The sequence below is a fragment of the Giraffa tippelskirchi genome, chromosome 5 (genome assembly GCF_054371585.1).
Source record: "Giraffa tippelskirchi isolate mGirTip1 chromosome 5, T2T-mGirTip1v1.2.pri, whole genome shotgun sequence".
Taxonomy (NCBI): domain Eukaryota; kingdom Metazoa; phylum Chordata; class Mammalia; order Artiodactyla; family Giraffidae; genus Giraffa; species Giraffa tippelskirchi.
Window position 1 is genome coordinate 164,281,244 of NC_137279.1, and position 17,353 is coordinate 164,298,596.

General features: G+C 38.2%; 2 protein-coding genes across 12 annotated transcripts in view; one reads left to right on the forward strand and one right to left on the reverse strand.

The window, feature by feature from the left end:
• FYB2 (FYN binding protein 2) overlaps positions 1–15,403 on the forward strand; it is a 128,216-nt gene extending 112,813 nt beyond the window's left edge. Inside the window, exons 16-22 of the mRNA XM_081487014.1 lie at positions 3,464–3,541; positions 6,983–7,066; positions 9,469–9,550; positions 12,550–12,706; positions 12,811–12,844; positions 13,389–13,428; positions 13,872–15,403. Of these exons, the coding sequence (XP_081343140.1) occupies positions 3,464–3,541; positions 6,983–7,066; positions 9,469–9,550; positions 12,550–12,706; positions 12,811–12,844; positions 13,389–13,410 (457 nt within the window). The 3' untranslated portion in view covers positions 13,411–13,428; positions 13,872–15,403. The remainder of the gene's footprint in view (positions 1–3,463; positions 3,542–6,982; positions 7,067–9,468; positions 9,551–12,549; positions 12,707–12,810; positions 12,845–13,388; positions 13,429–13,871) is intronic.
• PRKAA2 (protein kinase AMP-activated catalytic subunit alpha 2) overlaps positions 1–17,353 on the reverse strand; it is a 199,381-nt gene that overhangs the window by 109,537 nt on the left and 72,491 nt on the right. For 6 of the 11 annotated variants that reach the window (XR_014052803.1, XR_014052805.1, XR_014052812.1 and 3 more), the window contains 2 exons: positions 16,566–16,644; positions 15,232–15,360 (listed from right to left, as the gene is read on the reverse strand). Coding sequence is in view for 3 of the 11 variants with exons in the window: in XM_081486768.1 (XP_081342894.1) it covers positions 15,318–15,360; positions 16,566–16,644 (122 nt within the window). In the remaining 8 variants the exon portion in view is untranslated. Of the gene's footprint in view, positions 1–14,295; positions 15,361–16,565; positions 16,645–17,353 lie in introns of those variants that run through there. The other 5 variants (XR_014052811.1, XR_014052806.1, XM_081486768.1 and 2 more) reach the window with 1 other exon arrangement.

The window sequence follows — 17,353 nt, forward strand, 5'->3', positions numbered from 1 at the left end:
CCATCTCTTTAGATCCTTGGTTACTAGGTGAAAAGTCAAGTTGTAATATATTGCTTCCACTGGGGAGGGGGAACAATGAATAATACAGATGACCTAACAGTGGTAGGTGTTTCAAAACTCACTGGAGCTTTGTTTCTTACCTTTGAATCTATAGACTTGAAACTCATTTCAATACAACACTTATTTAATAACCTCCTATGGAGGATGGCAAGCACCACCTGGCAGAACCAATGTTCTCAATGCCTAAATAACTCAACTCTATCAAAGTGTTCCTGCTTCCCATCCTCACTACCAGCCACATGCAAGCACCTACTGTTTCTCAGCTGGATTACTGCCATGGCAGAATGAAATCCAAACTGCTTAAGAAGACATAAAATTCATTATTGATACAGCCCTGGTGAACTCTCAGCCTCAACTGTACTTGCCACTCACCCATTATTCCTGTGTTCCATCCATACTGTATTATCTGGGTGGTCCTTGAACTCATCAAGCCATCCAGCATATCTAAACTTTCATGTTTGCTCCAACTTCTTCAATTCATCCAACAAATATTTACTGAGCAGGTACTGTATGCCAAGCACTGTGCTACGTGTTGGGTATAAAGCAGTGAACCAAACAGTTATAATTCCTATTCCTTTCTGTTTGGAGAGACAGATAGATAAATGATGGATCATTAAACATAGGAATTTGATTGCTTTGGATATTTTGAAAGAGACTGGGCATATGCTATGTGTGTTGGGAGGAGGCTGATAGTCATTTTAGGGTAGATATCTGGGAAAAGGCTTTCCAAGGAGGTTAGAATTTAAGAACAAAAGAATTGTTCTGCCCATAAGACACTTTGCCATGCTTTTTGCTTGGCTGAGTACTTTATTATTTAAACCTGAATTCAAATTTTGCTTTCCCCAGGAAGCAAAAGCTCTCTGAGCTTAACTATTTTGGGTTATGTACCCTTTTTTATCAGAACATTCTTTTCACAGTTGTATTGGTCTTATTTCTTCCCTGTCTCCTCCTCTAGATGGAAACTTCCTGAGGTGGGGCCTTGGCTTTCTAATCCAGTGTATCATGTGGCCTTATATCAAAAGATAGTTTGTTAAATTGGTTAACGAAGAAAGACCTACTTTCAAAAAATTTGCAAAATGATTTAAGGTCAAAATAGGCAGACATTTCCATTTTTAGGGGATCTGGAAAGCCTGTGCCAAGTTGAAGCAAGCAAGCAAGGATAGGAAACATCTTGTCCGTTGGAGACTGGGGACTGAGAGAGAGAAGTGGGGATGGTTTGCTGTGGGAGAGAGGTGGACAGCTGTGTAAATGCAAGACGTGTGTTTGGGAAGAAGCTTCACTGGACCATGAGGCACGTGATCAGGAAAGTGGTGTTATGAGCAGGAAATGTTAACTTGGCAGGAGATGGAGGAGAGCCCTGGAATATAAAATTGGAGTTGTAAGAGAACAACGTGGCCACACTTTTTGGTGGAAAGACTTCATATTAAAAGTGAACATTTTGAAAGCTTTTTTGATTGGTGAAAGAAACAAACTTGGAATAATGCCACCAAAGACTGAGTGGGAATTACCCTTTCACAGGTGCCATTCTTATGAGCCAAGAATTTGGTGTTTAAAAGTTTATCTTGAGGGAATAACATATAATATAGTTTGAAATAAAGGTATAATAACCTTATGAAGAAGAGCATTTTATAACTGATACCATTGTGAATGGGGTGAAATTATTAAAGGAATGACTTTGATAAAGCTTTTATACACAGGCAAAATGTATTCACTATGTTTCTACATAGTGATCTACTTTTAGCTTGTAATTTGTAGTCCTCAAGACTTTCAACAAAAAAATATAAGACTATCCTTACAAAAAAAAAAAAATAGGTGGAGACACAGAGGTTAGGTTATTTGCCCAAGCTCATATAGCCAATAGGACTACCCTGGTGGCTCAGATGGTAAGGTGTCTGCCTACAATGTGGGAGACCCGGGTTCGATCCCTGGGTTGGGAAGATCCTCTGGAGAAGGAAATGGCACCCCACTCCAATATTCTTGCTTGGAAAATCCCATGGACGGAGGAGCCTGGTAGGCTACAGTCCATGGGGTCGCTAGGAGTCAGACATGACTGAGCAACTAAACCTTCATATAGCCAATAAGGATTCAAACCCTGGCAACTGGACTCCCAATCCATTCTCTTCACTGCAACACTAAGCTCATTTCCTAGTGATACTTTATCTTGATCTTTCATGATCTTTATCTTGATCTTTCATGATCTTTATCTTGATCTTTCTTGATCTGATCTTTTAGTTAGTATTTCCCTAGTATACATTTTTTATCTTTTTCTGATTTCCATATTCTCGTTCACTGTGTCTTGTATAAATAAAATATAGCTGAAATGTCTTTTAAAAAAAATCTAATATAATGACCTGTCTTAACTCCTACCTTGCCCTTGATGTAAAGTTTAATCTTCTGAAATATCACGGTGCTGATAGCATTTTCCTCAGGACAGACTTGTCTTTTGTGCTTGCATATTGCTTACTGCTCTGTCTAGTTTCAATTTATTTGCTGGGGGTGATTAGAATATAGTATGCAGGACTTAACACAAGGACAAAGTATAGCAATTTGCTAAAAATAAACACACACATACACACACACGAACAACCTTTATCCAGGACCTAGTAGTTTTGTATTGGGAGAGCCCTATTTATAGAAAATTCTTTTGCCTGACTGCCAAATAGGGCTTCCCAGGTGGCTCACTGGGTAAAGAATCCTTCTGCTGCAGGAGACAATGGTTTAATCCCTGGACTGGGAAGATCCCCTGAAGGAGGGCATGGCAACCCACCCCAGTATTCTTGCCTAGAGAATTCCATGGACAGAGGAGTCTGTCAGGTTGTAGTCCATGGGGTCACAAAGAGTCAGACACGACTGAGTGACTAACACTTTCTCTGCCGAATAAGGGAGTCCAGAACTATGGGCAAGAGGACAATATAATTAGAGTCACACTTTAGGAAGAGTAACTCGACCTAGACCCTTCTGCAGAAAGCTTTGGAGGGAAGGTTGGAAGCAAAATATTTATTAGAATATTATTAAAGTTGCTCAGATGAAAAAGTGATCAAAATGTGTTCTAAGATGGTGAAAAAAATGAAGATATTTTATGATTAAATGATACTTACCAAGTCACTTAACCCTATCAAAACCTGACCAATTTCTATTTCATGTGATAGAATATATCTTCTGTAGTATGGCCTCAGATGAATCAATTATTAAAGACATTTGTAGCAGATGGGACACTGATGGAAAACAGCACAATTTGGGATGAGAAGGGAGACGGAAGATGATATCTGAGTTCTTGTAAGCTTGGGTAGTTTGAATGTCATGTCCTGGTAGGTATTAGATTGAAGAGATGCCTAAACAACTCTGGATTAAATTGTTGCTAGATAATCCAGACCTCTGCTTTTCATCTCCTTTTGTTCATTAGAATTCCTCCTAGAGAGTCACCAAGGAAAGAAGAAGAGAGGGATCTTGAAAAGGACACTGGAACAGCTTCTACAATCTGGTACTAGTGGGGCCTATGGCATGTCATCTTACTTCTCTGAATCTTAGTTTCTTAACCTGTGATATGACCAAAAAAGCAATCCTTGTCCTGTCAAATTCATTAAGCTAACTAGATCCCTATAAAAGCTAAAACAAGTTGCAGAGAAGCAAAAAGTTGACCATAATGGTCACATGGCTAGCAGGAGTAAAAACTGTTATGACTCTTCCAAAAGAACAATATGGTACTATATATCTACAGTGCCCAAACCCTTTCTGTAATTCTGCTACAAGCAATTAGCTCTAGTAAAAAATAAAGGAAACATTAAAATTATATATAAAATGTCTGTCTCAGGGCTGTATATAAAAGGAAATGTTTAATACAACCCAAATTCACTAGGAATATTAGTCAACATGACCACTTAAGTGTATGTAAAGTAGTTTCCAGTGACATGGGTAAATGCTTTCACTATAACTGAAAAATAGCAGAATGCAAAATGATATATACAGTTTTGATCACAGTTTAGTTTCTAAAAGTGCTTAGAAAATGTTTAGAAGGAAATTTGGACCTTTGAGAGGTCAGATTATGCTTGTCTCTCTTCTAGTTCTGCTTCCAGTTTTTTAAATACTCAGGATACACTGCTTTATAATCAGTAAAGAAAATAAACTGTTCAGTAGGCATTGGCTTTGCCTATTCCCTGCCCACATAGCTATAGCTCCTTCCTAACAAGTCTATGCATGAATTCTCACTGAACACTTCCTCTCTGCCTAGCATTGTGATAAGCCTGTAGTAGATACATCTGGAATGCTTGTCTGGATCCCATCTTTTGCAAACTTAAAATGGAGAGATAAATGAGTGAACATCAGACAGTCAGAAAAGTAACTGCTGAGCTCCTTGTTATAGACTCCAAAGGCAATGGACATTGAGCAAAGAGTGATGGGAGATTCCTAGACAAGTCCTGGAAAGCCTTCTAGGCAAGATCCCTAGGCAAGTTCTTGAAAGCCTTAGCTAACCTGCATCTTTCTGTTTTATTGAACTATACTTGACTTACAATATTGTGTTAGTTTCAAGTGTACAGCACAGTGATCCAGTATATTTTTTTCTGATTATGTTCCATTTCAGGGTATTATACGGAATATAATTCCCTATGCTATACAGTATATCCTTGTTGCTTATCTGTTTTACATATAGTAGTCTATATCTGTTAATCTCATATTCCTAGGCTGCATTTTAATGCTGGTTAGATGCTGAGACCTTGATAATCTGTTAGACACTTGGACCATAATCTTAAGGGAATGGTGACACAGTGTCACTGAGAACTTTTTAAATTCCTCTGACATAATATCCTTGTGGTTATAATTTACCCAGTGAAGAGTTACTGTGTTCTGATGTGCAGACACCACATACATACAAATGATCAATAGAGGAAGGGTCAGTTTTGCTCACATCAGTGATGAACATATAAATTGCCAACATCCGCTGGATCATCGAAAAAGCAAGAGAGTTCCAGTAAAACATCTATTTCTGCTTTATTGACTATGCCAAAGCCTTTGACTGTGTGGATCACAATAAACTGGAAGTTCTGAAGGAGATGGGAAAACCAGACTACCCGACCTGCCTCTTGAGAAATCTGTATGCAGGTCAGGAAGCAATAGTGAGAACTGGGCATGAAACAACAGACTGGTTCCAAATAGGAAAAGGAGTACGTCAAGGCTGTATATTGTCACTGTGCTTATTTAACTTACATGCTGAGTACACCATGAGAAACTCTGGGCTTTATGAAGCACAAGCTGGAATCAAGATTGCCGGGAGAAATATCAGTAACCTCAGATACGCAGATGACACCACCCTTATGGCAGAAAGTGAAGAGGAAATAAAGAGCCTCTTGATGAAAGTGAAAGAGGAGAGTGAAAAAGTTGGCTTAAAGTTCAACATTCAGAAAACAAAGATCATGGTATCTGGTCCCATCACTTCATGGGAAGTAGATGGGGAAACAGTGGAAACAATGTCAGACTTTATTTTTCTGGGCTCCAAAATCACTGCAGATGGTGACAGCAGCCATGAAATTAAAAGACACTTACTCCTTGGCAGGAAAGTTATGACCAGCCTAGACAGCATATTAAAAAGCAGAGACATTCCTTTGTCAACAAAGGTCTGTCTAGTCAAGGCTATGGTTTTTCCAGTGGTCATGTATGGATGTGAGAGTTGGACTATAAAGAAAGCTGAGCAGTGAAGAATTGACGCTTTTGAACTGTGGTGTCGGAGAAGACTCTTGAGAGTCCCTTGGACTGCAAGGAGATCCAACCAGTCCATCCTAATGGAGATCATTCCCGAGTTTTCATTGGAAGGACTGATGTTGAAGCTGAAACTCCAATACTTTGGCCACCTGATGTGAAGAGCTGACTCATTTGAAAAGACCCTGATGCTGAGAAAGATTGAAGGCGGGAGAAGGGGACGACAGAGGATGAGATGGTTGGATGGCATCACCGACTCAATGGACATGAGTTTAGTTAAACTCCGGGAATTGGTAATGGACAGGGAGGCCTGGAGTGCTGTAGTCCATGGGGTCCCAAAGAGTCGGACACGACTGAGTGACTGAACTGAACAAGTGAAGAAACGTTTTGAAGCAGCAGGCATGATCAAAGAGTGTAGACTTGGTTGCCAAGCACACTTGGATACAAAGCCACTGGGTTCAAAGCACCATTTCTGTGACCATGATAACTTACGAAGATCATCTATTTCCCCCTTCGTAAAACTTTATGAAACACTGATTGTTGCAATGCTTTCTGTAAAAAACACATTAATTAACATATGTAAAATGCCAAGCATATGACTTGACACACAGGTGCTCAAAAATATGGTTTCTTCTGTAATACCCTCTCCACTCTTTGCATCCTTTTCTGCTACACACTAATTGGGATAGTCCTGTCTCACAGTGAGGGTCCATTTTATCATTCATGTTCTATAGGTGAAGAAACTAAGGCTCAGAAAGGAGAGAAAGGATGATTATAAACAAGTTGATCTCTTGCTTCTGGCTTCAAATTTCCTTTTTTTTTTTATTTATTTTTATTTTATATCAGAGTACAGTTGATTTACAATGTGTTAGTTTTGGGTGTATAGCAAAGCAATTCAGTTATACGTATATCTATTATTTTTCAAATTCTGGCTTCAAATTTGGATTGCCACAGATCAGGCATTAGCAAGTTATGGCCTGGGAGCCAGATATGGCCAGCCACTTGTTTTTGTGTATATAGTCACAATAGCAGTGTCAAACTGTTAGGATAGATAGCATGGCTTGCAAAGCCTAAAATATTTACTCTCTGGCCTTGCCATAGATTATTAAAACATACGTCTAGATGACTTTCTAATTTTTTGGTAAAACACAGTTGCCCAAAAAGTATTGATGGTTCCATGAAGACTATAGTTCAATCTTAATTTACTTGCACAAAATATTTTTCTTCTCAGTGATGAAGATAAAGAAAAATCTTGGAAGCCCAAGTTTTTGACATTGAAACAAAAAAAGAAAAAAGGTGCTAAAGAATCAGAAAGGTAAGCACACAGTGCACTCACACTACAGCTTTTCTGTTGCAGTTTATACCTCTTACTAGCTGTGTGATCTTGGCAGGTTATTAAATTTGATATTTGGATTTCCTTATCTACTGAATGAGAATATTAACATATATTACAGTACAACAGAGAGGATTAAGAGAAAGAGAATATGAAAATGTTAAGTGTCACACACATTTATCATTCTTGCTTTTGGTGGATAGGGAGCAAGAAAAGGATTCTAGCCATCATTTTTTATCAAAGGATGAAAAATTTCCCGTCTTCCTCTAGGCTGTAGGAACTTTTTCCCTGTAAGAATGAACTTAAATAATATACCATTTAGAACTTGAATGATGCCTTGAGAAGAGAAACTGGGTATCATATAGCAAGGCTGATTTCCCTAACATATTGATACAATATAATTCTAGTGATCACTGCATTAGTGTTAGAAATAAAACAATGTTTCATTGACTCGAGATCTATCCTTTATTCACGTGATTCAAATTCCCAGGTGGCTGTGGGGGAGAGGATGTGTTTTACTCTGATGGTGACTTAGTGTTCTGTGCTTCAGTCTTCTCAGTTGCTGGGATCTAGGGCAGGAGCTGAGGCACTTTAACTGATGTTTTGGGGAAATCCTTGTCTAAACAATCACTGAGCTGAAAACACTGTATGGTCTGTCTGCTCTGGGAAATCTGTCTAGAAAAGTCCTCGAGGGGCACCCCAGAAGAAATCAGACCTCAGTCTATACCAAATTTAAACTCAGAGAGTGGCACAGGGTGAGGATGGTCCTTCTCTAAGTTTTTAAGTTTAGACTTGATGTAATTTACTTTTCCCAAGTTGGAAAGATGTATTCAAGACTAGAAAAGCATCTTTCTACCTTAAACATCACACTTCTACTTTTGCATTTTGTTGTTTAGTCACTCAATCGTGTCCAACTTTTTGCAACACCATGGACTGCAGCACACCAGGCTTCTCCATCCTTCATCATCCCCCAGAGTTTGCTCAAACTCATGTCCATTGAGTTGGTGATGCTGTCCAACCATCTCATCCTCTGTCACCCACTTCTCCTCCTGCCCTCAGTCCTTCCCAGCATCAGGGTCTCTTCCAATGAGTCTGCTCTTCGCATCAGGTGGCCAAAGTATTGGAGCTTCAGCTTCAACATCAGTCCCTCCAATGAATATTCAGGGTTGATTTCCTTTAGGATTGACTGGTTTGATCTCCTTGCTGTCCAAGGGGACTCTTAACCATCACCTCCAGCACCACAGTTTGAAACCATCGATTCTTCAGCGCTCAGCCTTCTTTATGGTCCAACTCTCACATCTGTACATGACTATTCGAAAAACCGTAGCTTTGACTATACGGATCTTTGTTGGCAAAGTGATGTCTCTTCTTTTTAATACACTGTCTAGGTCTGTCATAGCTTTTCTTCCAAGGAGCAAGCATCTTTTAATGTTGCATAGCATAGCAAAACAAAATTCCATGAAATGAAATATCAGTGAAATTTTTTACTTTCCCCATCTCCTGCCAAAAAAAGCTTTCCTCAGTCCATGGGATTCTCCAGGCAAGAATGCCACAGTGGGTTGCCATTTCCTACTCCAGGGGACCTTCTCAACCCGGGGATCGAATCCGCATACCCTATGTCGCCTGCATTTCAGGCTGAGTCATTGGGGAAGCCCACTATTTTAAGGACTATACATAAATCTTTTTAGGAAACAATCTTCTAGTGCTTTGTTTCTTACAAGAAACTGATATTATAGTTGTTTTCCTCAACTGAGTAGTTTGAAAATCCAATACTGAGTTTAACATTATTCCTGTAGATTGATGTATCAATTTCTATGCATTCTTTGTTCCTTTTAAAATTATTTTTTACCATAACTTACTCTACCAATAAGTAAGGATTATTTTTTTAGAGCAATTTTAGTGCAACCCTTTTATTATCCCTTTATTAATCAGGATGATGGCCAGTTCTCAGGGAAGTTTGAGGGTGGTTTCCTGGTATAAAGGCACAGAAATGACAGCCCACCTTTTAACATGTTCCATGTAGACTTTGAATGTTATATGGAAAAGGACAGCTGGAAAAGGGGGTTGGGCCAGATTATAAAATACCCTGTGTCCAACACAATGGGATCTGACTTTATCTTACAGTAGAGGCAGTAGAGACAGACTGGAAGGTTTTAAGCAAGAGAGTGATATGATCAATTAAATTTTAGAAAGATGACCCTGGAGGCAGGTATGCAGATGGATTTGAGAAAGAAGAGGCAACAATAAGACTGTATAAAATTATACACAGAATTATACCTGAATTTATCCTGAAGTAGAATGAGTTTATAGCTTTGGAAGCTTAAAGAGTTTTATTATATATAGTAACACTTAACCCTACCTGCACATTTCTTGCCATCTTCTAGGAGTTTCTTCAAAACCAAGAAGCAAAATTTAGAAAAGCACAGGATGAAAAGAGAAGAAAGACTTTTTAGAGAAAGATTCAAGGTAAACATTAACAGAGGACTTAAAATTTTTTTTTTTAAAGATTCTGTTAAATGTGGTGCACATCTGCTTCTCTGGGACTGTCATGGTCTTTGATTAAACATGATAGATTAATTTTTCCCGATACATTTCTGTATTATCATGCCTTTGTACGTGCTATTTCCTCTGCCTGGAAAAACGGCTAAGTTGTTCTTTAAGACTGTTCAAATGTCATCTGCTCTTCCCTAACTCCTTGAGCCAAAGTGTGTGTGTGTGTTTGTGTAGTCTGAACTAAAGTCTTGAGTCCCTTTTAAAGGACAGATTTTTGTATTGTTCAAGCTCCCCCCTAGCTCCCAACATAAAAATGGATACACTGAATGATTAAACAACTCTGTCATTGAGTCCATGGAACATTTTTCTGTAATTTCAAGCTTCAGACACTCCTCCCTTTTGATTTCATGTTCTGTCACAGTGGGAATTATTAAACATATATTGAACACCTCCCATTTACCAGACATTGGATTGAGAGAGAGTTATATAAAGCTCTTCATGTCATGACCTTTGTCTTTCTGGTTTTATTTCCTGCCATTCTTCCACCTTGCACTTTGTGCCTTGGCAACAAATTGCTCGTCGTTCTGTTTCTTGAATGAACATCCACCTCCATCCTTGTCCTGCTAGTTCCTTCCTCTAGACATTTACCTGATCCGTTCCACTGTCAGGTGTACCCTTGCTCCTTCTCCATCTGACTAGCACCTGTTCATTTGTGATGACCTGGTTGAGGCATCTCCTCTAGGAACTCACACTTGCTGATTAAAGAAATGACTCTTCCTCTACAATTCTTTATACCTGAGCGAACCTCTAGCTTATCACAAAACATTAGCATTATTGCAATACATGTTCATCAGTTAAACTATGAATTCCTGGAGTACAGGGGTTATATTATGTATCATGTCCACGTAGCGAGTGTAATAGCAGTAGCTAACACTGTATAAAAACGTTTTTGAACTCAACTTAGGAATAAACACAAATACTTCTTAATCATTAATAAGTTCTGCTTGAACCAAGCTAATTAGGGTCACTAGATCTATAAATTGTACTATGAAATTACTTACTGTAAACCATGACGTTATTTGATTAGTTGAAAATGAGTGTGTAACAATTACTTGTTGTTGAAAGGACCCTATGTCCCATCTAGTGCTTTTATTCCCCACTGTATTTGTGACTCTCTCATAGGCAGCAGAAATTCCCATTCTCTTGAGTCCATTCTTCCCAATCACCTGTGGTGAGTCTCCTTGATATATCATTAGAAAAACTATACAGTTTCAGTAATTTTTACTCAGCTCAAATCACACTCAACCAAAATACTGGGTGCTTCATTTGTGTCAGGCATTGAGGGTGCAAGGATGGATAAAACTGATTCCCATTTTTATTTTATGAGACAATATGTTGATTAAATGCCATCATGGGGTACATACAAAGTGCAGTTAAAACAGTAAATTATACATGGCAGTCATGAAAGCCTTCATGAATAATGCTTAAGAGAAAAAAAGCATTTCAGGTAGAGAAAACAGCAAGTGAAATGGCATGGAAATATGGAAGGTACACAGTGCATTCAGGATTATCATATAGCTTGATGAGGCTTCAATGAAGGGAAAAGAAAGAGAAAGGGATGGGGAATGATTTTGTGCAAAGGACCCTAAATGTCAAACTAAGAAATGTGAGTTTGAATGAAGAAGAGTTTTTAGAATTTTATTTTAAAAATTCAGATTTGCATTTTAAGAAATCACTGTGAACAGTGATCTGGAAAGGGTAAGATCAGTTAGGAAGCTATTACTCTGTTAGGCAAAAGAAAAACCTATCTTGTGGATTAGATCGCATTTGGCACCCATCATAATTCATCATCGAAATCCAGGACACTTTTGAGGGGAAGGAGGCACAATTAATCATAGTAAGTATTTATAACTAGAGACATTAATATAAACAGAGACTATCCTGTGCAAAGGAAGATGTGTGGCTACCCTAATTTGGTGAAGTAGACATCTGCAAGTATAAGCTACATATTCTAGAACTTTTTCCAATAAACAGATTTCAATACAATAAAAGGTGGTGTACCTCTACATGGATAGGTTGGCTAGTTTATAACACAGAAAAAAAAAAAAACAAAAAACCTTTCCTAAGGTCAGAAATCGAATCCCTCAGTTTTTCCATAAGTGCTTGTCTTTAACCACAAAGGGAGAGTGGGACCTGCTCCCACACACTATTCCTAAAGTGGAAGTTGCTCAGTTGTGTCTGATTCTTTGTGACCCCATGGACTTAGTCCATGGAATTCTTCAGGCCAGAATACTGGATTGGGTAGCCTTTCCCTTCTCCAGAGGATCTTCCCAACCCAGGGATTGAACCCAGGTCTCCTGCATTGCAGGCAGATTCTTTACCAGCTGAGCTATCAGAGAAGCACACACCATTCCTACCTCTTTAAAATACGTGTGCTGCAGCTATTAATACATATATGCAAGAATATATGAGCCCACTAGAGAGGAAGGGTGGAAAGAGTGCCATCTAGAAATGCTATATACATAAGGACATTATAAACTCTAAAGCACTACTACACAAAGAGGTTTTCTGTTTCCCTCTTTTTATAACTTGTCCTTTCCTGGGTTTACTGATTGACTTCATTACTGGAACAATACCATTCACAATACTTAATTTACACCAACGTTACCACCTTCTCACCTCCTAGAATTCCTTCTACTATAATTAGATAATGGGTATGAAGACATTTTGAAAGTATGATCTTACCAAACAAATGTAAAGGTTGTGATAATAAACAAATGTACTATTATTTCCTTAATCTTTCTTTCCCTAAATATCTTGCTATTTTCTTTTTCCTTAGACATTAGTTGACTAACAAATATCTAACCTCTTGAGTTTATTTTTAAGTTACCATAGTATGTCCTCCATTAATGTTATAATGAAAAAGAATAAATCTATACAAGCATATTCTGATTAGTAATTTTTTCTTTCAGTATGATAAAGAGATTACTGTCATCAACACAGCAGTGGTGTGTTCCAGTAATTCAAGAAATGGAATATGTGACTTGCCAATAACCCCTGGAGAAGAACTGGACGTCATTGATATCACTGAAGAAAATCTAGTGATATGCCGCAATTCTGAAGGCAAATGTAAGTTACTAGGTTATTGACCATAAGATTTCAATCACTGCTTTTGAGAAAAACTCAAAGCATTATAACTTTCAGATTAGTAACAGTGATTTTTATTTCTGTAGATGGATATGTGCTAATTGAACATCTAGATTTCAAGTAAGTGGTTTGACTTTATACTTTAAATTAAATTCTGAATACTTAATACATTACTGTGTACGTGAGTCTCAAGGAAAGACTATTGCATATATTTAACTTCAGGGAAAGTTTGTAAATATCCAATGCTCTATTCTGTAAGGAGGACTTCCATGGTAAAGAATCTGCCTGCAATGTGGGAGACCCAGGTTCAATCCCTGTGTCAGGAAGATCCCCTGCAGAAGGAAATGGCAACCCACTCCAGTATTCTTACCTAGAGAATCCCACGGACAGAGGAGTCTAGAAGGCTACAACAGTCCATGGGGTCACAAAGAGTCGGACACAACTGAGCAACTAATTCTTTCTTTCTTCTACAAGAATTACTTGGAAGAGTAATTTTTTTGTCTGCCACTTCTGAGTAGGTTATCAGACTTCTCTAAAGAGCATATTTGTAAACATTTTAAAGGAGTATATGAATATTAAGCTGAATAAGAAATTCCCCCAAATCTTTTCCTCTTCCATGAGCCTGTATTTAAAGTGTTCGTTTATTTCTCCTTTTTTCCCTCAGGCAACAAGTTTGGTCATCTTAGAGAGATCAAGATCAAATGGTACGGTCTGCTCAAGTGTGAACTAGTTCTAAGGTCTCAGCCCTGCTTTACATTAGTTTATGTTGCCAGCATGAGATGGTGGAATCTGTGGAAATTTTCGTTAACAACTTAGAAAAGAAAAATACTCCACATTTAGATGTTGGTTTTACTACTAAACAGTTATCTTTCAATGTCTATTTCAGTATGTATTTCACGGCTGGCTCGAATGTGAAACAGTGTGTGTTGGCATTTGAGCACTTGTTTAATGAGCCATGTCCAAAGTTAGAAATCACCCCGTATGGCACCTAGTCAGTTGTGCAGATGGTTACTTTGCTTCTAATGCTTCTAATATTAGTACATGAGTGTTTATAATTTCGAGAAGATGTTGTGCGTTTAAATTGGGTATAATTTAATTCTGAAAAGTAAATAGTGTAACCAACATCTTTCAAATACTCCAATTTCAGGTATCATCCTAAAGCAGGAGGACATTTCTGCATTGATTTTTATCATAAAACTAAAAATCTAACAAATGTTGCCAAAAATTGGTTTCTTTGGGAAAAGGATGCTGAAAAGTAGTTTTTCCTAAATCCACCCAACATTTTGAGAATTGCCTAAATATGTTTAATAACATTTAAATTATATACTGTATCAGTTTAAAATAACCATTTTTTACTTTAGACAACAGGATATTATTTTATGCCTTAATATGTATTAAAATAATTTATAAGTATTTTTACTTAAAGAGTAAAAATAAGCTGAGCTGTAAATAACATTCTATTTTTCAAATGATGTACACGGCATATTAGGCAGGGTGACTCCGACCTTCAAGGGCACGATCCATGGCCTCATCCTCTATACTGTGACACTATTTTTTAAGGTTCTAGGTGCTTTTATCTTTTTTTTCTTGTTCCAAATGGCATGTGCCAAGAAAGGCCAAGCTTATTCCAGATGAAAAGTATCAAAAGTATTCATAGGGCTTAGAGAGGAAAATAGGTGGAGAGATTATTACAAGTAACAGTTATAACAACGTACAGCTGACACTGAAGCTTGGTCTTTACACACAATATATTTGCTAGACAAGACACAGAGATGGAGACGTCCATGCTCTCCCTGGAGACCGGGAAGAAATTCAAAGTAAAAGGAGTCTATTGTATCTGGTAGGAAGTAGCAAGAGCTGAAATAGGGTAAGCCAGGGCTAGAATGTAACAGAGGTCACTTGGACTTTTTCCTCTAGAGAGTAGGAACCATCCAGCAGTCTTAAGCAGGAAGACAATACCAGATGTCTAGAGAGAAAAGGAAAAAAAAAAATCACGGCAATATGGGTGACTGATTATGGATGACAGATAAGAATGAGGAGAGACTAGTCATCTTGGCGGTATTCAAGGTGAAAGAGCACTAGACCTTAATTCAAGACAGCCACAACAGAAGTATATATAGTACAGGAGCCCCATGAGACGGAGAGGTGAGAGAGAAACAGAATTGAGAAGTGATGATGAAATTTCTTTTTTGGGAGATGAGATTTAGGCTGACACCAAAGACTGGGAATATATTTCTGCTTGGACTCCCCCAATCCCCTGAATTAAATTTACTACTGTGAGAGGCAGGGCAGCCAGGCAACTGCAGCCCTCTCTGACACTGTGGGCACTGCATGAGACAAGGACAGGTGTGGCCCAAGCTGAGTGAGAGGGAGTGCAAGGCTGTGCTGAGCAGAGACCATTCATGCAATAATCCTATACAAAAGAGGACCAAAACCTACATATCACTCTTGCCACCTCACCAAAACATGACCTTAGATCCTGAGGTGACAGTGGGACTGAATCTTACCTGACACAGCTCTGTCTCAGTCACGTTTTGTCTCGTGGCATGGCCTTGTATTCTGAGTCTCTTATTTCCTCATCAGTAAAGCAGCGCTAATAGCACTCACCTCGTCTACTTCTCAGGACTGTTGTCAGGCTGTAATGCAATAATATAAATAAAAGTGTCCTAAAACCCTTAATATAAAGTGTGGTTATTTTAGTACCTGGCCTTTTGTGAAGCTGGAAGATGCTGAACACAAAAACAAGTTTTTGAAATTAAGACTTGAAAGAATGGCTAGGATATCTTGACCTCTCAAATTCAGAAAATCATCAGTAAGGGAGATCAAGACAAAAAGGCTGATATGTGCATCACTGCATAAACCCTGTGAATGTGATAGGGCCTCATAATCAATCCAAGGTGTCCTTAGGTACTTCAGGCCATCTGCTCTATTTCCTAAGGAGTGCAGCCACTTCTGATGGACCCCAGGGTTACCAGAAACATTGTTAGGGAAAAACTGTCATCGTTACTCCCCAGAGAAGGAAATGACAACCCACTCCAGTATTTTTGCCTGGGAAATCCCATGTACAGAGAGGAGCCTGGTGGGCTGAAGCCCATGGGGTAGCAAAAGAGTCACTATAATTTAGTAAGAAATCTTTTATGCTAGTAAATCTACTAGCCAAGAAAAGAGGATAAAAATCATATAATGAGGAAGAAGCATGTTGGTTTCAGTGAACTGTGTTAAAATTGGATGATTCTAAGATGTTAATAAAATAATCCAGTCTTTAAAAAAAAAGAATGGCTAGGATATAAAAATTTTACGTAGATATGCTTAACAGGTTTTTGAAACAACACTTTTCTATGTTTTTAAAGTATAAACCATTTAGTCTAATATAAACAAATATCTAATAACTATGGATATGGAGTACATTTTTAGGAAAAACATTCCATCTACATCAAAGTAGTTATTTCTGTTTTATGATCAGCCACATTCCTTCCATTCTTTAAATCACAGTGTGTGAAGTTCAGTTTCAATGCTATTAGTCTACAAAGTCCCTTAATGCAAACATTATAATTTCAGTGATGTCTCAAGCAGATGTCATCTGTCTCCTAGAAACCCTAATCTAGCAAAATATTTCAATGGAAAGACTGAGTTTCTATTTAACAACTTTTTAATTTTGTATCAAAAGATATCATTAGAGATGACAACACTCTGTCAGAGAAAAAGACAGCTTGCAAAGGGACCCAAACCTAACAGAGGTTATCAACGACACCCTCATTCATGTATAGGCCAGGCCCCCAGCAACCTGCTAACGTGCACCGACAGAGCCGTCCCTTCCTCCTTTCCAGCACCTCTGACACACCTGGTCTTCCAAGCCACCATAGCATTCTCTCCAGCAGGGCCTCTCCCACATATGTTCAGAACTTTTAAAACATAGAATTCTAGAGGGAAGAAGAGGAAGAGAAAAAAAAATCAATACATAAAGACAAATTGCTAAGAAGTGGTTGTTTCTGGGTAACGGGTAAGACTTCAGGCTTTCAACAGTTTTTACACTAATGGCTGCTGAGAATAGAGAACAAGCAACGTAGATGTGGTCCTATGTGCTTATGATGGTCACCTCCTGTATACTTTCTGAAAAACATCCAAGTTGAGATTTATCATCAGAGTTCTATTTTCTTTATCCAAAATTTGAAGAGAACAGATTTTATTACTGAATACCTTTTCTTTAAAGGTATACTTCTTTATTTCCTGAATTGTACAGGTAATAGATGTTTATTGTAGGAAATCAGAAAAGTATAGAAGTTTGTGGAAGTAAATAGAAATCTTATAAATCTCAACTTGGATGTTTTTCAAAAAGTATATGGGAGGTGACCACCGTAAGCACGTAGGACCACATCTACATTGTTCTCTATTCTCAGCAGCCTTCAGTGTAAAACTCTGTTGTAAGCCTGAAGTCGTCTAGGCCTTTCCCTTCCTCTCCTATGATGATAAGCAGAATTTTGGCTTCAGTGATCTTCTTGCCCTGGCTTTAATACCTATAAATATGTTATGTGACTTGGGAAAAAGGAACGTTTTACATGAAATTAAGTTTGCTCACTAGTTGACCTTAAAATAAGGAGATTATTCAAGTGAGCCCCATTTAATAGCATG